We start from the raw sequence: 25,621 nt of genomic DNA on the forward strand, positions 1-25,621 counted from the left end.
ACTGAGGATTAGAGTGGAGAGTGAAGTGTCCAGCTGATAAGAAGCGAGGGCATATGCACAAGAACACCCACACTTCAGATAATACCCACTTGACCTGGCTCCAGTGGCTGGATGATCAAAGCTCAACTAGAAGAAGAAAGAAGAGGAAAAAAAGAGTAATCTGATACAATTTGATGAACTTGACCAACACCTATGGCTACAGTAGCTCAAAAGAGGGAACAAATCTTTACAGCAATGATCATTCCCACCCCTTGATACACAGGGTAGACAGGGATGAGCAACTTGGACATTGGCTACCCAAAATGGGGGTGCTACAAAGGCAAGAAGTGACTGGCTTACAAGCTTTCAAGAGGGACCTGAGATCCAGAGAACATGCAGGAAGGTAGAATCTCCACTGAGTAGTAAGCAGTCTGTCTGGGTGGGACTTATGAAAGGAGATGGGGATAGCATTCATTTGGTACGATAGTGAATAATTACTATCAGGACTGACAGTGAGGGTTGGAAATGTAAAGGTAGACGTTTTGTAGCAAAAGGAGGGAAGTGGTTGACTTTGCACTCTAGGAGCGGAGGTCCCTGGGACCATCAAGGGAGAATAGTGGAGTGTGAGACCCTACCCAGAGAAACAGTGACGCCAGAGCTAGAGGTAGAGACGATGACATGGAGAGAGGGATGACATAGAGAGAGGGAATGGCTGGGAACTCCAGACCCAGAGAGGGAGAGGGGCTGTGTGCTAATGATCAGGCGGCAGACTTATGAGGTGTACTCTTTGGTAGGTTGATGATGCATGGAGGGGATTGTAACCATGGCAATGTAATGGTATACGACAGGTTGAATGTACAGCTAATGTTTTCCCATGTAAACTATCGCATAATTCACAAACAGTTTAAAAAAAAAGAATAATGAAAGTACCATGGGCCAGAAAAATAAACAAATCTGTCTTGGAAGAAGTTCATCCCAAATGCTCCTTGGGAGCAAAAATGGAGCTGGATCAGTGGATCCTACGTAGCAACAGTTTGAGGATCGTGCTGTATCAGACAGTATTTCATTCTGCCTGATATTCATTGCATAGGGTTACTACAAGTCAGAACCAACTCGATGGCACCTAACAGCAAATAATGTGTGTAATAATCTGTACTCTTTAAAAATGTATGTTATTACGAAGTCTATAAGAAGCATTCATTCGTTCCCTCCATCAGTAAGGGGACTTAATAATGTTGAGTCTATGAGGGAAAGGATTTTATGTTTGTTTCATATACACTCAGGTGCCCTACTTCACTTGGTCTAGATGAATTACTCTTTTTATCCTAGGAGATAGTGGTCTTCATTTTCTTTAGTTGTAGTGCCTTGTCTGGAAGTGTTTTTCTACTTTATGAAAGAGTATGTATTGGTATTATTTCTATCTTAAATGTTTGAAAGAATCTTTGTTAGAAATGTTTAGTTACCCATTTTCTTAATTGTTGTTACATGCCATTAAGTCACTTAAGCTTATATCGACACTGTATTGGGTTTCCAAGAAGCAGCTGGTGGGTTTGAACTGCTCACCTGTGGTTAGCAGTCCAGTGATTATCCTACAGTGCCATACCAGGACTCCTCTGTTTTCTTAGTAGGTATAGGGATATTTAGATTTTGTTTTGTTTTGTTTTTTTAACTTTGTTGTTTTTCCAGTCTGTCAAATTTGCCTTGTCTTTTGAAGCTCTGCTAGGTGTATGCGTGTTTGAAATTATATTTTTTATGAATCAGTCCATTTGTCATTATGAAAATATCCCTCTATATTCATGGTAATATTCCTTATCTTGACATCTACTTTGATATATATAAATACTTGCTTTTGCTGTTCCTGTTGCTAATTGCCCTCAAGTTGGTTCCCACTTATAGTGAGCCTGTATAGCGTCTTAAAGGAGCAGGTGGTAGGTTTGAACACCCGATCTTGCAGTTAAGACTCCAGTGCTTATCCTACAATATCACTCCAGGATTCCAATATGAATGCTGTTGTTGTTATGTGCCGTGGAGTCGGTTCCGACTCATAGTGAACCCTGTACAGGGTTTCTTAGGCTGTAAATCTTTACGGAAGCAGAAAACCTCATCTTTCTCCAGTGGGACAGCTGGTAGTTTCGAACTGCTGACCCTGAGGTTTGTAGCCTGATTCATAACTACTATGGAGCTTTCTTAATATTACTACTAATAATTAGTACTTAATGTTAAAATAAAAAAAAAATAGGGATCCTGTTGTGGTGCTCTAGAATAAACACTGGACTGCCAACCTACAAGATGCTCCTTGGAAACCCTATATAGCATCTCTGTTAGCCTGAACCTGCTGGATACCACTTAAAAACAACAACAGTGTTTAAGATTAACAATCAATTTGCAAAAACCTGAAGCGAGAAACCCATAGCGGATGAACACACTCAGCATTTCTCAAGCTGAAAGAACTGAGGGAAAAATTCAAGCCTCAACTTACAGTACTGAAAGATTTTATGGGCAAAATACTGAATCATGCAGAAAGCATCAAAAGAAGATGGAAGTAATACAGCGTCACTGTTCAATGTTCAACCATTTCAAGAGGTAGTATATGCTCAAAAACAAGTGATACTGAAAGAAGAAGTCCAAAGTGCACTGAAGGCTGTGGGAAAGAACAAGACAGAATATAAATAGAAATCTTACAACAAACTTTAGCAGCACTGAAGATACTCATCTATGCCAAGAAATTTGAAAGTCAGCTACCTGGCCAACTGATTGGAAAAAAACCCTTATTTGTGTCCATTCCTAAATTAATGTGGAAATTATTGGACAATATCACTAGTATCTACATGCTAGTAAAATTTTGCTAAAGGTCATTTAAAATGGTTGCAGCAGTATATTGACAGGAAACTGCCAGAGGTTCAAGCCGGATTCAGACTAGGACGTGAAACAAGAGGTAACATTGCTGATGTCCAATAGATTTTGGCTGAAAGAAGATAATACTAGAAAGATGTTTACCTCTACTTTTTTTTTTAAATATGCAAAGGCTTTCAATTGTGTGGATCATGACAAGCTGTGAACATACATTACGGAGAATGAGTCTTCTGGAACACTTACTTGTGCTCATGTGGAACCTGTATGTACACCAAGGAACAGTTTGATCAGAACAAGGGTACACTGAATGGTTTAAAATCAGGAAAGTGTGCACAAGGATTGTATTTTTTCACCATATTTAATTCAATCTTAGAAACTGGATTATTTGAAGAAGAATGTGGCATCAGGATTGGAAGAAGACCCATTAACCTGTGATTTGTAAGTAATACAACTTGGCTTGCTGAAAGTGAAGAGGACTTAAAATACTTACTGATGAAGATCAAAGATCACAGCCTTCAGTATGGATTGCACCTCAATGTAAAGAAAACAAAAATCCTCACTATTCGCTTAACATGATAAATAGAGAAAAGATTGAAGTTGTCAAAGACTTCATTTTGCTTGGATTCACCACCACCACTCCTGGAAGCAGCATCAAGATATCAAACACATTGCATTAGGTAAACATGCTGCACAAGATCTCTTTAAGGTGTTCAAGAGCAGGGATATCAGTTTGAGGACTAAGGTGTGCCTGACCCATGCCATGGTATTTTCAGTAGCCTCTTATAAATGTTGGAGCTCTGGTAGTATAGTGATTATAAATCGGGCTGCGAACCGCAAGGTCAGCAGTTCGAAACTACCAGCTGTTCTGCAGGAGAAAGATGAGGCTTTCTGCTTCTGTAAAGGTTTACAGCCTTGGAAACCCTGTACAGGGTCGCTATGGGTCGGAACTGACTCCATGGCACATAACCACCACCACCACCTATAAATGTGAGGCAATGAATATGGAAGACTGCAGAAAATTGATACATTTAAGTTGTGGTGTTGGAGAAGTACCATGAACTTCCAGAAGAACAAACAAATCTGTGTTGGAGGAAGTACAACCAGAATGCTTCTTAGAAGCCAAACAGGCCAGACTTCATCTGTCATACTTCAGAGATAGTATCAGGAGGGTCCAGCCACTGGAGAAAGACATCGTGCTTGGTAAAGTGAGGCACAGGGACAGCAGCAGTGGACTCAAGTGTGACAACGATTGTGTGGTAAGTGCAGTAGCAGGCAGTGTTTCATTCTGTTGTGCATAAGGTCACTATGAATCGAAACCAACTTGATGGCACCTGACAACAACGTGGTATATAATTTTCCATCCTGGTGTGGCACTGTAAGATAAGCACTAGACCTGAAAGTTGATTTGAACTACATGGTTGGCATTTCGAACCCACAAAAGGACGTTATGCTTGGTAAAGTAGATGGACAGTGAAAAAGAAGAAGGAGGACCCCAACCAGATGGATTGGCACAGTGGCAGCAGAAGTGGGCGTAAGTGTAACAAAAATTGTGAGGATTGAGCAGTGTTTCATTTTGTTGTGCATAGAGTTGCTGGAAATCAGAACTGATTGATGGCGCCTGACAAAAACATTAACAAGCTTCCTGGGTCATAGGAAAACCTTTAAGAACAGATCAGTTCTGTGACAAGGCACAGAATTATTTTCTGAAAAAGTATATTCCACCTGATTTCCATGAACCATTTATTGTGGTTTGCCACAATAACGTCTTTGAAAATAGAAAAAACCCAAATACATAAATGCATGTGCTTCTTATTGTTGTTGAAAAGAAATGGCTAGGTTCTCAGTCTTCTCATAATTGATTTACAAAATTAAGGTTCAAGGGAAAAAGCTCCTAAGAAATAATGATTCTGGTTCCTCAAAAGTAGCTAAGGAAAACTATTGACTGGGCACCGAAAGAAGAACACAATAATAAATTAACCTCTGTAAGTATGAAAGCTACTTATTGACCGAAGTCTAGGATTCATGTGTTAGCAAAAGTAAACATTAAAAAAAAACAAACCACATAGTGTATCAGTGTAAAGAAAAATTGCACACATAATTTGCCCATGTAATTAAAAATAGTGCCCTGGAAAGGCAGACTGATGACCTTTTCTAGTCATTATGCATTCCTCTTTCACCAAAGTTAGCTCCTGTTCTTACTTCTCTTGCCATAGATTAGATTGGTCTGTTTTTGAATTTTATATGAAATCATACATCATACATTATATTCTCTTCTGTATCTGTCTTCCATCCACTGTTAATGCCAGTGTTAAATGAATTTATTTTTCGTCTGTATTCCTGTGTGTAGATACACCATAATTTGTTTGTCTGTTCTACCATTGAGAGAAATATGAGTTACTTCCATGTTCAACTATCACAAATAATATTGTTTTGAACATTTTTGTCTATGTTTATTGGTGTACATTTTGCCTTTTTTCATTTTATTAAGGATGTCATTGCTACTTAGTTCTGTGACACTTAAGACAAATCCTAATTCACAGACTAGTATTAAATTAGCCAATAAACTTTTACTTTCTGTAGTGTAACTAATTAATGCATGTAAAATTCCCATAGTAAAACCACTAGTGAAGTCTGTGGATCATATAAAGCTATGACTATTAAACTTGCCCTGACAAAGTTTCAGTAGTGTTGTAACATTGGGGAAGAGTACTTACAAAGTTTTAGCAGTCTTATTATGACGCTGTAGAGTAAGCACTAGATTGTTAGCTGCAAGATGAGCAGTTCAAATCCATGAGCTTCTCCTCAGAAACCCCTATATACAGTCAGTATGAGTCGGAAACAACTTGTTGGCACTTAACAAAAACAGTTTACAAAGCTTTAGGAGACTCAGGTTAATCAGAGGGTAGTTTTAATACCATGTTTTATTGAACCTTTCTAATTTTGACGTCTTTAATTACAGTGTCATATTTTTATTTATGCAAATTATGTGCATGTTATACTGTTTTTTTGCAAACTGAGCAACCAACTCATTTATTAATCTTCTATGGATGCTATGCATGTTATGTGGGTGTACACATTTACAGGGTGTGCTTTATGGAGAAAAAGTAAAGTCATAGTCTTCAACACTTCAAAATAGTTTTGGTTTAGATTAAGGAGCATATATTAGCTATCTTGTTTAACATTTATGCATTTCATCTTACTTGGAAGCAATAATATTATTAATAAAAAGAAAGCAGGGTTAAATATGCTAAAAACCATTGAATTGTACACTTTAAAGAACTGAATTTTGTGGTACATAAATTATATTCTGTAAAGGTGTTAAAAACAAACAAAAAATACCAAATTTTCTGGTTCTGTGTGTTACATAACCAACCAACCAATCACTTGTCATCGAGTCAGTTTTGACTCAGGGCACCCCCCTGTGTCACAGAGTGTAGACTATGTAGTCAGTAAATATTTGAGAACTTGTAATTGCTGTGGGCACAGGAAATAAACTAGTGAGTGAAACTGACATGGTCTTAGTACTCATGGAGTCTTGCTAGGAGCAAGGAGATAAATGAATGTGTGTTTGTATGCATGCACAGGAAGAGGCATATTCCAGGCAGAAGGAACAGCATATGCATTGTAACCAAGAAATTGAAAGAAAGCTAATGTGTCTAGAAGCTGAAAGGGTTGCAGAGTATGATGTATGATAGAAAGGGAAGCCATATTACAGAGTTTTATCTTTTTCTTTTAAACAGTGGAAAGTCATGTTTTAAGGACATGGGAGTGGTGACATCACATTTAAGGCCAGGGATGTAGTGTCATCATATTTGTGATTTGGCTACATTGAATTAAAGAGTTTGGATTAGAGGGATCCAAGACTGGAAAGAAGCTACCATGTTAGTGAGAGATGATGGTTGCTTAGGACTAGTGAAGAAGGAGGAAGTAGTAAAACGAACCCTAGATTTCTAGAATTCAAAAACTGAAGGGAAGTGGTTATCTTTGTGAATCTATAGAATTTTAGGGTTAAGATGTTCTTCATGATTCCTCCTTAAAATAAGTTGGACGTATTTTCATTATTTAATATTCATTGGCATTATAACCTTTCTCAGTATTTTGTCACTTTAAAAAAATATATTCATTTCATGAATGAAACTGAAAGGATTTATAACTTCAGTAATTTAAAATGCATTGTATTTTGCTTTCCTCTTTCACTTTGTTTCAACAATAAACTTAACTCTCTCCTTTTCCCCTTTAGTATTTGATTTTCATCAAGCAGCTGATGGTATCCAGGAACAACAAAGACAAGAACAAGCAGGAAAAAAGTATGCCTTTTCTTTTTAATTTTGTAAGGATTAAGCATATCTAGACTTACTTTTAAATTTGAGGCCGTACATTTAAAAGAAAAAATATTAGAGTATCCTTTTTAGGTCTCAGAGAAATTTAATAGAATTGCTTTTAATAAATGCAAAACCTCTTTAGTGGATGTAGCATAAACACAAACTAGTAATATATCACTTCATTCTTTGATGATGTTACTATAAAAACTGCATCTTTCTTATCAGTCTTAATATTTGTTTTGATTTGTTTTTAAGTTTGGGTACCACAAAAAAGGGCATTGGTCCAGTATATTCTTCCAAAGCTGCTCGAAGTGGACTTAGGATGTGTGATCTTGTCTCTGATTTTGATGGCTTCTCTGAGAGGTAACTAACTTGTATTTCAAAATGGAAATGGATAATAGATTTTCAGAATTTTAAAACCGTGTACAGTTGGAAAAATCAGTATTTTAGGTAACTAATGGTATTTGGCTTTTTTCTTTTGTCTGAATTATTAAAGTTACATTATATCTAATTGGTCCTTAATTTCAGATTCACTTCATGATAAATGATGGTGCTATAATAGCAGTACTCCAAGAAGACAAAGCTGGAATTATATTACAGGATTAGAATTTGTAATGGTTTGCTAAGAACTTGAGATGTTGCCAGGGAGTCCTGGTGGTGTAGTGAGTTACATGTTGGACTGACTGCTAACCGCAAGGCCAGCAGTTTGAATATCGGTGTGGGAGAAAGATGAGGCTGTAAATTAAGAAACCTCATACAGGGTCGCTGTGAGTCGGAGTTGTCCTGGCAGCGCACAGCAGAGATGTTGTCCTTGGGGTGTGGCACAGTATTTCCATGGAGTTACCATTTTCTAATATGTTGATCTTAGATTTTCATATCCAGAGACTTCCCATATGTCCATCCACCCAGAAATAATTCACTTCAGGTACTGGATTTATTCCTATGGAAAAGTCTCCATAGGAAACCTAGTGATCACCAGAAAGCCATATGGTGACATAATGAGGAGGAGTTACTTTGCTGCATTTTATACCAAGTGGTCTGAAAGCTGTATTCTGATATGTCCATCTTTCAGTTAGCTGTTTGTTTGTCTGCAGTTCAGATTTTCGTCTTTTTAGTTAGAATCACATTTCACTCATACTTATCACCTTAATTATAATTATATTGTTAGTATTTTCAAAGTTAAGTAAAAAAAAAAAATGTGGATTTATCATTTTTCAGGTGGTTTATCTCAATCATTAAATTTTGATTCTGATTTCATTTCTCAGAAAGTAATTTCAGTTTAAGGATTAACATGTTATTAAGACCATTTATCATCTGCAGAAGTCATTTGAACCCAATGATTTTTTTCCAAGTGATCATTTTAAGCAAAATTATTCATGTCTTGATTTTCTGAATTACTTCTCAGGTTCAAAGTTCTGGCTAATCAATACAAATCTATATACCCCACTTTGGAAATAGACATTGAAGGTGAATTACAAAAACTCAAGGTAATGCATGTCCTTTTAAGCACTTTTTTACCAAATTTGCTTCTAGGTCTCCCATTCATTCAGACATTATTGTTATTGTTGTTGTTAAATGCAACTGAGTAGGTTACAACTCATAGCGACTCTGTGTAGGCTTTCCAAGATTGTACATCTTTCTGGGAACACAGAGCGTCATCTTTCACCCAAGACTTTATGTTAGGAACTGAAAATACAAGATTGAAAAGCAGGTAGTACAAAAACTGTGGGTTCCATGTGACTTCCTCTGACTTCACAGTGGGGAAGGAGAATCAAACTCCAAATCAGCCCAAGGGCAATTACTATAAAGCAGAGGTCAGACATGCCTCCACTCTACAATCTTCTTACCCTATTCTGACACCATTCATCCCTCCCATAGCATTCTCTGTCTAACATTTAGGTCCGATAATCCCTTGCAGTGATCACACAGAACTCAAAACAATACTCAGGATTATGGGATTTCTGAGGAGAGTAAACAGAGTACAATTCAGGATTTAAAAAACTCAGGACACAGCAGTTCTCCAGTTAAGAACAATTCACTCTTGTCTTCGGCCTCTCAGCCATGTGGCATGCCTGTAGTAATGCAGAGAAGAGGCGTGCCTGACTAGAGAACTGCTATATCCTGAGTTGTTTCTGATCCTGAGTTGTACCCTGTGCACTTCCCTAATAAATGTTACAAAGTTCCTTTAGCCAGTCTGTGACTGTCCAACGGCACATTCTGAAAGGCAGCCTCCTACCCATAGACACTCGGTTTTAGTCCATCCTTGGGGCTAGAAGTTCACAGCTGCTCTGTTCCTCCATGCCACCACCTCTATTCTGCTACCCCCTCTGCTGTTGCTAATAACAGATACATGATGGAAATTATAAGTAAGAACAGGTTGGTAGCGTAGTGGTTACGAATCAGGCTGCGAACCTTAAGGTCAGTGGTTCGAAACTACCAGCCGCTCCGCGGGAGAAAGATGAGGCTTTCTACTCCTGTAAAGATTTACACCCTCGGAAACCCTGTACAGGGTCGCTATGGGTCGGAACCGACTCGATGGCACTTAACAACAACAACAGGTTGGTAAAAGGGATTGTTTGTCCATTATTAAATCTAAAAGCGTGTAGGTGAGAAAAAGAGCATGGCATATTTGAATAATATCACATAATATGGCTAAAGTATCTGGTGTGGAGTAAGGAACAGGACTAATAATAAAGTTAAATGTATAGAAGATCAGATCAAAGGTCTCATATGCAGTGTAAGAGAGTTTACCTTTCATCCTGAAGATAATGAGACAACGCTGAGTAATTTTGAATAGAGAAACAAAGAAGAGATTTGTATAAAATTTGCAAGATACACCAGTAAAAGGGTGACAAACAGGTGACCTTAAAGTTAACCTGCCAAGAACAAGGTATATAGGGAAACACTAAGGCAGATTTGCATAGACTAAATGGGACAGAGATAAACAGTGATACATGCTCAACTTTGGAACAACAGAACTCTGTGATACAGGGATCGAAGCATAGTCTGAAGAGAGGAAATAATACTAAGATGCTTGACTGTCTTGTGAATATTGGTTTCCCTTGCCTACTATTGTAAAATAGACACTTGACTGGGATAGAAAGGAGTATTGAGAAACATAATTACAGAATGCTTGTAAGCCCGTCCTCAGCCTATAACTGATTGGAATACCTAAAAGGGATTGTAGAACTTGCCCAGTGAAATAGGCCTCTTGCGGAACCTTTGTTGTGTATAGGACCTGAGGTGATACCCTGAACCTCATCCAGAACCTTCTGAGGTGGGACATTCTCACTGAAACTCACAAAATACATGAGCAGGCATGTAAGCTTGCTGGCAACTGCGTTGGTTTGCTGGTGAGTGGAAGCAGGAGAAAGACAATAATAAAGATATGGGCTGGGTTCGACCAAGTCGCATAGACTCCTGTCAACCTGGAGATGAGAGCGAGAAGAGGAAAGGCTGATTGGTCCAAAGTGTGGTGAGACGTGAGGACTCCTGAGCCCATGGACAAGGACATAGCCATGGAGGACTAGAGCTAAGAGGGAAGCACCCAGCTGATAGGAAGTGAGGGGAGATGCACAAGAACACCCAAACTTATAGATAGTATGCATTTGACATAGCCTTGATGACTTCATGATCAGAACTCGACTAGAGGAAGATAAATAAACAATTTTTGATGAAGGAAACAAGTGTAAATTGCTACAATTAGATGAACTTGACTTACACTTATGGATGTAGTAGCTCAAAACACCAACTGAGAGGGAAGGAGTCTTCACATCAAGTATCAATCCTATCCCCTCTGTATATGGGTTGATAGGGATGGGCAACTTAGACATTGGCTACCTAAAATTTATGGGCAAGAAAGGCACAAAATGACTGGCTTACAAGTTTTCAAGAGGGAGTTTAGTTTGAGTGTGCACAGGAAGGTAGGATCCCCACTGAATAGTTTTCATCGTATCTAGATGGGTTTGGTGAAAGGAGATGTGGATAAGATTCTTATGATTCAGTAGTGAGTAATTGTTATCATGACCAATTGTTACTATTACAACTGTGAAGGTAGAAATTTTGTAACAAAAATGGGGGAGTAAGTTAATCTTACATTCCAGAAACAAAGGACTCTAGGACCATCAAGGTCCCAAAAAGCACTAGTGGAATGTGGGACCCTATCCAGAGAAGCAATGACACCAGAGATGGAGGCAGAGATGGGGACATGGAGAGATTGAGCAGCTGAGGACTCTGGACTCATGGAAAAAGAAAGGCTGTGTAGACAGCTTGCAGCCAGGAGGCAAGCTTGCAGAATGTCCTCTTAGCTTTTTAAATGATTATATATTCCTGAGTGTTTTTGTTTACATTCCCCCACTTCCCCCCGACACACAAAAAAACCCCACAACAAAACAGAGGGAATAGAAGCAAATACTGTTGAATGATGATGTAAAGAGGAGATTGTAATCATTTTAATGAAATGATGAGTGTAAAACCAGTGTTCTCCCATGTAAACTATCACTCAATTCACAATAAACACTTGAATTAAAAAAAAAAAGTTAACCGGCCTATTTAAGAATGGTAGTAGTCAAGTCTGTCATTCTCCCCTCCCTTCTATTTACCCAAACTTTTTGGTGAATTTCAAGCTGCTTCTGCCTATTTTGCATATCTGATTGTTATTCCTAGTGTTCTATAAATATCAACATCCAATTCCAGAACTTAGGAAGAGTCTACAAACCTCTTATGGCATTCCAGACTCAGGTCTATCCACTTACCAAATTCCTAACAAAATGACCTTTGAAGAACATTCTAAATGTTAGGTATTTGGACTTCAGTGTGTTAATTGTTCCTTAAAATAGATGCCCTCCAAACTCCCTCCCTTGCATTCTGTCATTCAGCAAATACTTTAAAGTTATTTTCAGCAACTTGGAAATATTTATATGCTAAAGTGTGAGTGTGGAGCTGTAGCATAAGCGCTAGACTGCTAACCACAGGGTCAGCAGTTCAAACCCACCAGCTACTCCTTGGAAACCCTGTACAATGTCACTATGAGTTGAAACTGATTTGATGACACTTAACAACAACTTAAGGGATTTCATGAGAGGTATAGTCATTTCATCAAAACTACCAGTGGTTCCGCTGGAGAAAGATGAGGCATTCTGCTCCCGTAAAGATTTACAGCCTCGGAAACGCTGTGCAGGGTCGCTATGAGTCGGACCGGACTCCTTAGTACTTAACAACAACGTAGTCGTTTCAGGCATAATAAAAGGAATAAGTAAAAGATTGGAAACTGGAGGCAAATGTGAAGCTATGGCTTTATTAGTCAATGAATATATTTGAGGAGTCCTGGTGTGGCCCTGTAGGATAAGCACTGGACTGCTAACCGAAAGGTTGATGATTCAAATCCTCTAGCAGCTCATCGGAAAACTTATACGGGGTTGCTATGAGTTGGAAGGGACTTGACGGCACTTAGAACAAACAACATACTTGAGATTAATAAGTCAATCCTGGAATTTCCGTAGTTAAGTATAAGTAAAACTAGATGTTTATTGCAAGTATACTATAGACATTGTGAGATGGTCTTGTTTATTCATTTTAGCTGAATTATAAAATTAAGTGATACTAAAATAATTTTGAAAAAACTTTATAAAGCTAACGTTTAAAGCAGGATTTGTTGTTGTAAAGTGCCCTGGAGTCCGTTCTGACTCATAATATCTACAAATACCAATTATTTGTAGACAGTATCTACAAATAATACCAATGAGATATTTTGTTATAATTAAATGCAAAAGGGAAACAATATTTAGCAATTATTTGTTGAGTATTTGCATATCTGGCCATGTAGCTTGTGACTCTCACTACTTTTTCAGAATCATTTTGATGCAATTTTTCAAATTTCATGGCCACCTGAGTAACAAATGCAACTTTTCAAATTCCTCAAAATTTAAAAGTGCAGTATAGTATAGTCACTTTTTGTTTGAAACCTGTTTTGTAAAATTTAAGTACTTGGTTATTTATTTGCTGTGAAGTTAGTATAGAACCTTGTGGATAACAGTCCAGTGCTTATCCTAAATTTATTAGTATGCATTAAAATCTGGTTTTTGTCTTGATGTATAGGGTTATATGGAAAGAATTAAACCAATGGTGAAAGATGGAGTTTATTTCCTTTATGAGGCCCTCCATGGACCACCAAAGAAAATTTTGGTGGAAGGTGCAAATGCTGCACTGCTTGATATTGATTTTGGTAAGTGACCTCTGTCATGTGGGGGACTTGACTGAAACCTTAAGTACTTGAGATACCTGTAAAATTAATGTAGCTCTTAGTTTATATATTCAGGAATGGTGGGAGTTTATCGTAAGCCCGTCTGTTTTTAAAGAATATTGCGGAAAGCATAATTACATGTATTGTAGTTTTTAGAAAATTTTTCATTTGGCCTTAGTAGGTTTGGGGTTCTGAAAATTGTGATTTTCCGTATTTAGTTCATGGTTTGGTTCCAGTCCTCACCTCCTATGGAAGGATTCCATTTTAATTCAATCCTTTTATTTTCATCTCAGGAATTAATATACATTTATGTTAAACATTCATATTCTGAGATTTATGAAAGCCTGTATACCCTGATATCAACTTCCGGGGTGTGAGACTCTCTGGATAGAGCCTGAGTTTTTCCTTCTTCTTTACAGGTTTAATGCTTAACTTCTTCAAACTGCTTCCCTATTGGTTTCCTGACCATTCTATCTAAATGTGATCTGTCAAGACAACTGTGATACGCATTTCATTGGTTTTTGACCCCAGGAAACCAATTAAAGAAAATAAATTCATAGTAGATATATGTTGTTGTTGTTGTTAAGTGCCATCGAGTTGGTTCCGACCCATAACGACACTACATAGGGTTTCCTAGGAGCAGCTGGTGATCTTGAACCACTGACCTTGAAGTTCAAACCAGCTTTGCAGTCCAGCACTTTAACCCATAGTGCCACACCAGGACTCCTCAGTAGATACATAGGATATCACAGTATGCCTATCCAATCTGGAAAGAAAGGGCCTAATTAGCAGAGTGACTAGGTAACTGTGAAGGGAATCTTTGGTGGGCAAAGGAAAGTACATTTTAATGTATAATTTTGAAATTGTTCCTTGGGTAGACACTGAAGACTGGACAAGTATTAAACTATCACAAAATTCTCAGTGTATTGCTGTCATTCCAGAGGGCTGATGCACGTTAAATACTGAATTCAGATAAATTTGTTATAAATTAAAATACACAGATGATAATTCTGTGTGAAATAAACACTAGGGTTTTAGCATTAAATTGTTTATCAGTTGAGAATCATAGAGAGCAAAATCCATAATTGTACATACATTCTAGGAGTTTCTCCAATATAAGCACTTCAGTTTTATTTTTATATATATGGAGTCCTGGTGTGGCACTGCAGAAGAATGCGCTTGACTGCAAGGTCGGTGGTTTAAACCCACCAGCTGCTCCTCGGTAGCCTTATACAGGGTTATTATGAGTTGGAACACATACACACATGTTTTTCTCTCTTTATAGACAAAGAGAGTGAAACTGAGTTTTGAGATTATGGTTACAATTATGTTCAAGTCTTTCAAATACCTAGAATATACTCAGATGCAGAATTTTAATAGTACTTCCGTTTAAAAATTGTGTGTGTGTATGTGTTTATATTTTAATATTTGTTTCTGTTTTTAGGGACTTACCCTTTTGTAACCTCTTCAAATTGTACTGTTGGAGGCGTTTGTACTGGTTTGGGTATGCCCCCTCAAAATGTGGGAGAAGTGTATGGAGTTCTGAAAGCTTACACAACTAGAGTTGGTATTGGTGCCTTTCCTACAGAGCAAGATAATGTAAGTTTGTTTCACAGTAACTCTAATTCAAATGTAGCAAAGCTTATTTAAAATGAATTCTTGTGTCCTGTGCCTTTCCATATTCCTTCCTTCCTAAGATTGGTCAGATCAACATTTTCTTCAAATCATATAATAATGATTCCAGATTAAAAGAGGCAATGAAATAACAGCCTTAATAAGAATGGTACAAGTCAGGGAATAGGCAATTCCTAGATGGGAAAATTAGATTGTATAGAGACTGTAGTTTATTAGATCTTTGAACATTGTTTTCAGCCTTAATTCTGTTCCAAAGGGCGTTGTAATAAACAAAAGCCAAAACCAAACCTACTGTCATTGGATCGATTCCAGTTCATGGCAGCTCCATGTGTTACACAATAGAACTGAACTTCATCGTGTTTTCTTGCCTGTAATCTTTATGGAAACAAGATTGATAGGCCTTTTTTTCCACCATACCACTGGGAGGGTTCAAACTGCCAATGTTTTGGTTAACAGGTGAGTTGTAACCACTTTGTATTAATAGCTGTTATATGTGAATTTGACTTATGGTTTTCAGTCAGGAAAAGCCAGGGTTGTTGTTCCAATAAATTGTTTAACTTGTCTACTTTAATAAATACTTCTTAACTACTTAATTTGTAGTATGCAACACTTAGTTGGTCATTAATGTCAATTTAAATTCGTAGACGTTACCTCCATGATATGTTAAACATTTTTGGTAAAAATTGAAACCTAAAATGGATCTATTCCATTAATGTCTTCCTCATATTAAACCCAGTGATTCAGTGGAATTCTTTCAACTTACATCTTAGTCATTTAGTTAGCTTCTGATAATTATTTCTAAGCGATTTTGTTGTTGCTGTGTGCCTTGGATTTGATTCTGACTCAAGGACAGAGTATAACTGTCCTAGGGGTTTCCAAGACTGTAAATCTTTATGGAAGCAGACTGCTTCATCTTTCTCCTGCAGAGCGGCTGGTGGGCTCAAACCACCAACATTTTGGTTAGCAGCTTAGCATTTAACCATTACACCTTAAAGAGGTTTCCACTTCCTATGATCTTTAGTATAATTTCAACTAGATTGTTAGCACTGGTGTTCTAATCCCAATTTCTCTTTCCTAGGATATTGGAGAATTATTACAAACAAGGGGTAGAGAGTTTGGTGCAACGACTGGAAGGAAAAGAAGATGTGGCTGGTTGGACCTCGTTTTACTTAAATATGCTCACATGATTAATGGATTCACCGCGTGAGTATTCTGCAGAAACACTTATTTCTGGAAATAATAGGACAATTCATGAATGTGGCTTTAATTTTGTGGGGTAGAAACTTGAAATAGTATCATAAATAAAAATAATCACTCTGGCTTTTGAGCTAAAATTGTAGGTCTAGGTAGCAGTTATCTTTCTCTTTCTAGACTTCTAAGACTGGAAAGAAAATTAGGGAGGGTAATATACATGAGTGATTTCGAGCATAGATTTGATACCTGACTCCCTGAATTCAAAGTTCAGGGTCATGCATTATTCTTACGTTACTTGAAGCCAGTTAATCTTTCTGTTCTCCGTTCTGTCATCTTTCAAATCACGGTGACAGCATTAACCACTACATAGAGGTTTTGAGAAATAGGTGAGAAATGTAGTGAAAAGCATGTGTATAACACACTACTTGGCACATTGAAAATGCTTAATGAAATTCGTTATTAATACAAACACATAAATATACTCATGTCTGTATTGATTAGACATTAAATTTTAGCAAGTAATGAAACTAAAGGATAAAAAAATTAATTTGTGGAAGAGAATCTCAAACATAGTATCTTATTTAATTTCTACAGATTTCCCTTTAAAACCCTGTTTTCCAGTCAGTTTATCTGGAGATTTTGAAGTGTCGTGAAGAGGTCCTTGGTGTGATTTCCTTACTCCCCTTTGAAAATTTCTGCCTCACAGGGTGGAATGTTGGTAACCAGAGTGAATAAAGGAGGGGTGAATGGCATGTTTGTAAATGTACTAGATCTAGTGAGCGCTTGTGACAATCCATGCTGAACAGTGAGTGTTGCTGTGTTGCCACAGCCATTAGGAATGCATCCTTAACTCCAGGCAGCCTTCCCACTAGAGTGTGGTGTGGATTGGTTGTAAAAACGCTCCGCAAGTGTGTGGGTTACTTAGTGACATTCTTTTACAATTTCTAATAGAAAGTAACATAGTGGTAGGTCACTTGAGCCTTTTTTAAATTATGAAGAATAAACACCAGTATATTGTCCACTAGAGTTTTATATGTGGCATGCTGTAAAATATAATCCTAATCTGTTTTCAGAATTGCTTTGGAACTTTTGCTTTATATGGATTTTCCCTTAATCACTCATCATATTGAATGTGAAGGCCTTAATGAGTTTGCTGTTTTAACATTGCTCTTTGTTCCAAAATTAGGTTGGCACTTACCAAATTGGACATTTTGGATATGTTTACAGAAATCAAAGTTGGAATTGCTTACAAGTTAGATGGTGAAGTCATACCTCATTTCCCAGGTATTCTTTCTTTGACTATATTTATAGAATACTATACAGTCAGTGTATTAATGCAGTTTCATGTTATTCTTTATAATTTGTGGCATACAGCCAAAAAAGACTTGATAAATAGTACAAGTTAGTAACTTAGTCTTAGCATTTGCTTCCTAACTCTGCTGTACATTGGTGCTAGGTCACGGTAGTTCTCAAACTCAGAATAATAAAGATGAAACCTCTGAGCCTTGTTGTGCTGCCCCTGAATCTCACCATCTCTATTTTGACCCTGATTTCCATGAACGCTTCACTTCCTTCCTTTCTTTCTTGGGGAAAGTGAGGTAAGAGAAAAGATCCCAGCTGCTAGTGGTAATGAATGAAGCTCTCATAACATTAGCCAACCCTTATGCCAACCAAATTATTTTTCTGACCTTTTATACTGTGTCTAAAATGAATGGGTGTAGGGAAGCTTCCTACTTAAGGCAGTGTGTTTTCAGACTTAGGTATGGTTATATGATTTCTTCAGTTACTCAGGTTTCTATAAAAGTTTCTAGTGCCTAGAAGTAGGGACTGTCCATTTGTCTTATCCTGTGAGTACTAGGAGTACCCCAAGTGAAAGGAAGTTGGCTGTAATGAAACTTGGTAGGCTGGTAGGTTTTGTGACTTGATATTGATGACCTGGTGTGGACTGCTAATCACAAGGTTATCAGTTCAAACCCACCAGCTGCTCCTTGGAAACCCTATGCAGGGTCTAATGAGTTGGAACTGACTCAGTGGTACTTACAACAACAATTGTTGACTAGTACTTGTTAAGGAGCTCTGGTAGCGTAGTGATTAAGAATCGGGCTGTGAGCTGCAAGGTCAGCAGTTCGAAACTATCAGCCGTTCTGCGGGAGAAAGATGAGGCTTCCTGCTCCCGTGAAGATTTACAGCCTCGGAAACCCTGTTCAGGGTCGCTATGAGTCGGAACCGACTCCACGGCACATAACAACAACAACAACTTGTTGAGGATAACTACAAATGCTTGAAAAGTGTACATGTGTTGTTTTTCTTTTTCCTATAATACAAGAAAGGTATTAATTGACGTGGTAGATATTGTTCCAATATCTTATTTCCTAATGATTAGTCCTACTTCCCCAACTATTAAATAAATCCAAGCATGGACTATTAACATGTAGCAGATCTACCATAGAGAATATAGCAGCAAAGACATTTAATTAAAATATTAAAAACTAAAAACTTGTCAGTTTTATGAGTTTCTTTTTAAATCTGAGTTAGCTGTTTTAGGTCAGGTTGCCCTTGAAACAAACTCTGAGAGGGAAACTTGCATCCAGATAGTTTATCTCAGAAACACTTGTGAAGATAGATAAGAGTTGTAATGAAGTGTAACCATTGCCACCAGGAGCTGTAGCCTGGGATAACCTTTTGTAGTTATCCTTAATTGAGGCAAGTGACCAAGACTTTGTATCTTCTATCAGCCAATCCCTGAATGAGGGCTGTTCCTTGCCCTTTGGCCAAAGACAGTTCTTGGGGAGGGATGAAGCTACTAGTCATCAGTAAGCAGTATTCGCTGCTTGTATGCAGCTGGAAAATAAGTGTCTCTGCCCTGAAAGAGGTGATCTGGGCACTGTGCCATAGCATTAGTATAGTTAATTCCTATAATATTTGGATTTACTTACATTGTAAAATAAGTGCTCCCGCCTAGTCTGAGATTATCTCCTGTAGGATTCCATTGGGTCTCTTTTCTAGGGAGAATTGCAAGAGGATGGTTAGTATTATAAATTTCACTCCTGCTTTAACTATCAAAGTGGAAATGTAAAACCAAGAGTGCCATTAAACTGTATGCTAAAACTCCACCTTGTTGGATAGAGTTTTATGTGCCAGAACCCACAAAGAAAGAAGTCACCATCCTGGCCAGCATAACTAACCTTGACCTCATGAGGAGGTAGGGCTCTTGTTAAATAGTGTGGGTGGGAAGTATGTTTGGCAAACATTAAGTACTTTCTGGAGATTTAACCTCTCAGATACTGATTTCCATATGTCACAACTGATTTAGGTCTAGAAATCAGACAAGTGTTCACTATTTATTATTGGGTCAATTACCCTTGTTGTTAAGTGCTGTCAAGTTGATTCTGACCCATAGCAACCCTGTATAGGGTTTCCAAGGAGCAGCTGGTGAGCTTGAATGACCGACCTTGCAGTTCAAATGACTTGGCAGTTTGATACATTAGCCCACAGGACCACACCAGGACTCCCAATTACTCTTTGCCTCCTGATAGTCCATCTTTGATTTATTTTGCTTTAAAGATTAATACCCTTATTGATTGCCTATGGAATCCTGGTGACACTTGGCTGCTAACTGAAAGGTCAGCAGTTCAAATCCACCTGTCGCTTCTCTAGAAAACGATGAAGTACGCTTCTGTAAAGATTACAACGCTGGAAAGCCTGTGATGTAGCTCTCCTCTGAGTTATAGGGTCACTGTGAGTCCATCAACTTGATAGCAACAAGTTTTTCGGCAGCCAGTCTTGGAGTGCTGGTGTGGCGTTGTAGTATAATCACTGAACTGCTAACTGAAAGATTGGCAAGTTAAACCCACCAGCTAGTCCTTGGAAACCTTATGCAGGGTCGCTATAGTTGGAATCCACTTGACAGCATTTAACAACATCATCTTGCTACTAACCATCTCCTTAGCTCTTTGACAATCCGGACTTGTTTACTGCCACTCTGATTGTTGTTGTTGTTAGGTGCCATCGAGTTGGTACTGACCCATAGTGACCTTATTCACAGCAGAACAAAACACTGCCTGATCCTGGGCCAACCTCACTACTGTTGCCACGCTTGAGTCCATTGATTCTGCCACTTGGCCAGTCCATCTTGTTGGGGGTCTTCCTCTTTTTCTCTGACCCTCCACCTTACCAAACATGATATCCTTCTCCAGCGACTGGTCCCTCCTGACAATATGTCTGAAGTATGAGAGATGAAGTTTGGCCAGCTTGGCCTCCAAGGAGCACTCTGGCTACACTTCTTCCAAAACGGATCTATTGGTTCTTTTGGCAGCCCATGGCACTTTCAACATTCTCATCCAACACCATAATTCAAAAGCATCAATTCTTCTACAGTCTTCCTTATTCACTGTCCAGATGTCATGTGCATATGAGGATATTGAAAATACCATAGCTTGGGTCAGGCGTACCTTTAGTCCTCCAGCTGACATCTTTGCTCTTCAACACTTTAAAAAAGTCTTGTGCAGCAGATTTGCCTAGTGCAATACATCGTTTGATTTCTTGACTGCTGTTTCCATGAGTGTTGATAGTTGATCCAAGAAGAATGATTGTAGATCTTGATAATTCACCTTGCTTCTGAAAGTTAAGTGTTGCCAACTGGCTTTTATTTTGAGGGTCTTCTGTTATCTCCATCCACCACTCGTTTGTCAGTTTATTGCACTGTGGGGCTAGTACATTGCTGGAAGCTATGCCACCTGTATTTTAAATACCAGCTGGGGCACCCATGGTGGATGGGTTTCAACGGAGTTTCCAGACTAAGAACAGATGAGGAAAAAGGAGAGACAGACTACTTTTAAATGATTAGTCACTGAAAGCATTATGAATAGCAATATAACATTGTCTGATACATCACTGGAAGTTGAGCCCCTCAGGTTACAAGTATCAAAATAGAAGAAGGACCTGCCTCCTCAAAGTAGGAGTTTACCTTAATAACATGGATGAAGCAAAGCTTTTGGGACTTTCATAGGAACAACTCAAAATGTGAAGAAAAAGCTGCAAGCATCCATTAGTTATCAGAACGTGAAATTTATGAATCTAGGAAAATTTAAGTTGTCAGAAATAAATGGAACACATAAAGATTGGTATCTTGGTATTAGTGAACTGAAATGGACTAGTATTGACCATTTTAAATTGGACAGTCATGTGGTTTACTATGTCAAGAAGGACAAAGAGGAATGGCATCACATTCACCATCAAAAACATTTCAAGATCATCTGTCTGTGATATAATATCAATATGCCTAAAAGGAAAAACTATTGATAACACTATTATTGAAATGTATGCACCGACTCTATGAGGAAATTGAAGAATTCTATCAATTTCTTTAGTCTGAGACATTCACTCAAGATGCATTGATAACTACTGGTGATTGGAATGTGAAAGAAACAAAGAGAAAGGATCAATAGTTGGAAAATAGGGCCTTGGTGAGCAGGTCCACCAGAACTAAAATATGGACCTTGAGTATGTTGTTGTTAAGTGCCGTCGAGTCAGTTCTGACTCATTGTTCATATTGTTGTTGTTAGGTGCCATTGAGTCATTCCCAACTCGAGAGAATGAAACACTGCCCTGTCCTCACAGTCGTTGCTACCCCTGACCTCATCACTTCTGCCACAGTGCCAGTCCACTTTGTTGGAGGTCTTCCACTTTTTCTATGACACTCCACCTTACCAAACATGACATCCTTTTCTTGGATTATCCTGACAATATGTTCGAAGCATGAATGAAGTCTTGGCCATCCTGGCTCCCAAGGAGCATTCTGGTTGTATGCCTTCCAACATAGATCTTTTTGTTCTTTTGGCAGTCCATTGTACTATCAGTATCTTCCTCCAACACCATGACTCAAATGCATCAATTCTTCTACGGTCTTCCTTATTCATTGTCCAACTTTCACATGCATATGAGGTTATTGAAAATATCATGGCATGGGTCAGGTGCCCCTTAGTCCTCAAGCTAACATCTTTGCTCCTCGACATTTTGAAGAGGTCTTGTGTAGCACATTTGCCTAATGCAATGCATCGTTTGATTTCTTGACTGCTGCCTTCATGAGTGTTGATGGTAGATCCAAGCAAAATGAAGTCTTTGACAACTTCAGTCTTTCCTCCATTTATATGGATGTTGCTTATTGATCTAGTTGTGAGTATTTTTGTTTTCTGTACATTGATGTACCACACATACCGAAGGCTGTGGTCTTTCATCTTCATTGAAAGTATTTTAAGTCCTCTTGACTTTCAGCAAGCAAGATTGTGTCCTCTGCATATTGCAGGTTGTTAATGAGTCTTCCTCTAATCCTGATGCACATTTTTCTTCATACAACCTAGTTTCTCAGACTATTTGCTCAGCATATGGATTGAATAAGTATGGTGAAAGAATAGAACCCTGGTGCATACCTTTCCTAATTTTAAACCATTCAATGTTTCCTTGTTCTGATAAAAAAGACTGCCTCTTGGTCTGTGTGCAGATTCCTCATGAGCACAATTAAGTGTTCTGGAATATTCATTTTTCAGTGTTGTCCACAGTTTGTCATGATCCACACAGTTGAAAATCTTTGCGTGTCAGTAAAGCACAGGTAACCACTTTTCTGGTATTCTCTGCTTTCAGCCAAGATCTATCTGATATCAGCAGTTTTATCTCCCTTCCATGTCCTCTTCTGAATATGGCTTGAACTTCTGGAAGTTCTTTGTCAATGTATGGTTGGAACCATTTCTGTATTACCTTTAATACAACTTTACTTGCATGGGATATCAACGATATTATCTGAAGATTTCCACCTTTATTGGGTTTCCTCTCTTTGGAATGGACACAAATATGGATCTCTTCTAGTTAGTTGGCCAGATAGTTGTCCTTCAGATTTCTTGGCACATGTAAGTAAATGCCTCCAGTGCTGAATCAGTTTGTTGAAAGATTTCAATTTGTATTCCATATATTCCTGCTGCCTTGTTCTTTGCCAGTGACTTCAGTGTACCTTGGACATCTTCCGTCACGATTATCGGCTCTTGATCATGTGCTCCATGCAGTCTTTGATTTTCACAAATATTTCAAGTCCTCTTCCTTGCGTATCACAAGTTGCTCATCAGTCTTCCTCCAGTCCTGATGCCACATTCTTCTTCATATAATCCAGTTTTTCTTGGATTATTTGCTCAGCATACAGACTGAATAAGTATGGTAAAGAGATACAAACCTGGAGCATACCTTTCCTGACTTTAAACCATTCAGTATCTCCTTGTTCTGTTCTTCCTTCAGTACCATTGGCTCTTGGTCATATGCTACTTCTTAAAATGGTTAAACATTGACCTCCTTCCATCTTCTTTTGATGCTTCCTTTATTGTTCAGTATTTTGCCATAGCATTTTTCAGTACCATAAGTCGAGGTTTGAATTTTTTCTTGAGTTAACTCAGCTTGAGAAATGTTGAGCATGTTCTTCCCTTTTGAGCTCCCTCCAGGTCTTTGCATGTTTTGTTATATTTGACTCTGTCTTCTCAAACTGACCTTTGAAATTTTCTGTTCAGCTCTTGTACCTCCTTCTTCCATTTGCTTTAGAATGTCTACACTAGAAAGCAAGTTTCAGTGTCTTTTCTGACATCCATTTTGGTCTTTTCTTTCTTTCTTGTCTTCTTAATGGCCTTTTGCTTTCTTCCTATATGATGTTATTGGTATCATCCCATAACTCTTCTGGTCTTCAATCTTCAGTGTCTAATGCATCAAATCTGTTCTAAATTCAGGTGACATATATTCAAGGTCATATTTTTGCTCTTGTGGACTTGTTTTCATTTTCTTCAGCTTCACCCTGAATTTGTATATGAACAATTGATGGTCTGTTCCACATTTTGCCCCTGCCCTTGTTTTGGCTGATGATATGGAGCTTTTCTCCTCTCTCTTTCCACAGATGTAGTCTGTTTGATTTCTGTGTATTCCATCTGGTGAGGTCCATGTGTATAGTCATCTTTTATGTTCTTTGAAAAAGGTATCTTCAACGAAGAAGTCATTGGTCTTGCAAAGCTTTTTTCATGTGATCTCTAACATTGTTTCTATCACCAAGGCCATATTTTCCAACCACTGATCCTTCCTCTTTGTTTCCAACCTTTGCATTCCAATCACCAGTAATTATCAATACATCTTGATTGCATGTTTGATCAATTTTAAAATGAAGACATTGATAGAATTCTTCAATTTCATCATCACTGGCTTTAGTAGTTGGTGCATAAATTTCAATAATAGTGCTATTAACTGTTCTTCCTTTAGGCATATGGATATTTTCCTATCACAGATAGCGTTGTATTTCATGACTGATCTTGATATGTTCTTTATGATGATTCATGGCGACCAAACCAACGAACCCGTCCAAGTAGGAAAAGCATATATGAGGAACTAAATGCTGCCAGTCAAGGAAGGGAGGAAGTAGTGGAACAGTAACTTGAAAAAGAGCATATTGATATGGGAGTTCTCTCCCATGATCCATGATACAGGATTTCAAATTTCTGGCAAGGACCTTGACAGCTGATGGAAGAATGTTCCTGAGAGCACTGAGAAAGTGATGAGTCACACTAAATAGAAATGTTGATATGAGGAGTCAAGACTCAGTGGGACTCCCACTTGTAGTCAACAAGGAGCACATTATTCCAGACTAGCTGTCCTTGTGTAAACAACTGTAACACTGAACAAAGTATATGAGAACTCCTTTCAAACACATGATACAAGGCAGCACAAACCTGCAGTTCTTGATGGAAAGGAAAACTCATGAGAAGCTTCTTGGTTTGGTCCTGCAGATCGTGCAGAGTATCACCTCTGATAGTCACACCTTGCCTGAAGCTGGTGCTGAACCACCCTCATGCTGTCATTGCCTTTTCCTAATTCCTCAAGAGCCATCTAGTTTCATTATTCAATTGTGTTTATTTCTCAATGCCTGTGATGTTACCATAGTCTGTGAGTGGTACAAACTGTTAAAGTTTTCTGCTGTAGAAAGAGGAATTTCAAGTATACCAAAGGCACCTCCGAAGAAAGGCCTGGTAACCTTCTTCCAAAAATTCAGCAGTTAAAATCGCTATGGAGCACAGTTCTACTCTGACAACACATAGGGTCGCCATGGGTCAGAATGGACTTGGCAGCAACTGATGGTTAAGATATTACCAGCTGGTTAATGATCCAACTTCAGAATCCCTTTTTAAAGAATGATCTTTCCCAGACTACTGTGGCCCCAACTACCTTAGGTTGCATTCCCTTGAAACTGACTCCAGTAGGGGGATTGATTTGCAAATGGGAAGTTTGTTTTTAGCAGCAACATCTTTTTTTTTTTTTCAGTTACACTACAACTTTATCATAACTATCTCTAAGCACACAGAATAACAAGTTACTAAGGGAA

The 25,621-nt window shown here is 38.2% G+C and overlaps 1 protein-coding gene across 1 annotated transcript in view; it reads left to right on the forward strand.

Moving 5' to 3' along the window:
- ADSS (adenylosuccinate synthase) overlaps positions 1-25,621 on the forward strand; it is a 53,519-nt gene that overhangs the window by 22,862 nt on the left and 5,036 nt on the right. The window contains exons 5-11 of the mRNA XM_006871276.1: positions 7,073-7,139; positions 7,410-7,517; positions 8,560-8,641; positions 13,251-13,377; positions 14,840-14,994; positions 16,109-16,233; positions 17,411-17,508. Coding sequence (XP_006871338.1) covers positions 7,073-7,139; positions 7,410-7,517; positions 8,560-8,641; positions 13,251-13,377; positions 14,840-14,994; positions 16,109-16,233; positions 17,411-17,508 — 762 coding nt within the window. The remainder of the gene's footprint in view (positions 1-7,072; positions 7,140-7,409; positions 7,518-8,559; positions 8,642-13,250; positions 13,378-14,839; positions 14,995-16,108; positions 16,234-17,410; positions 17,509-25,621) is intronic.

This window comes from Chrysochloris asiatica, unplaced genomic scaffold (assembly GCF_000296735.1).
Source record: "Chrysochloris asiatica unplaced genomic scaffold, ChrAsi1.0 scaffold00165, whole genome shotgun sequence".
NCBI lineage: Eukaryota > Metazoa > Chordata > Mammalia > Afrosoricida > Chrysochloridae > Chrysochloris > Chrysochloris asiatica.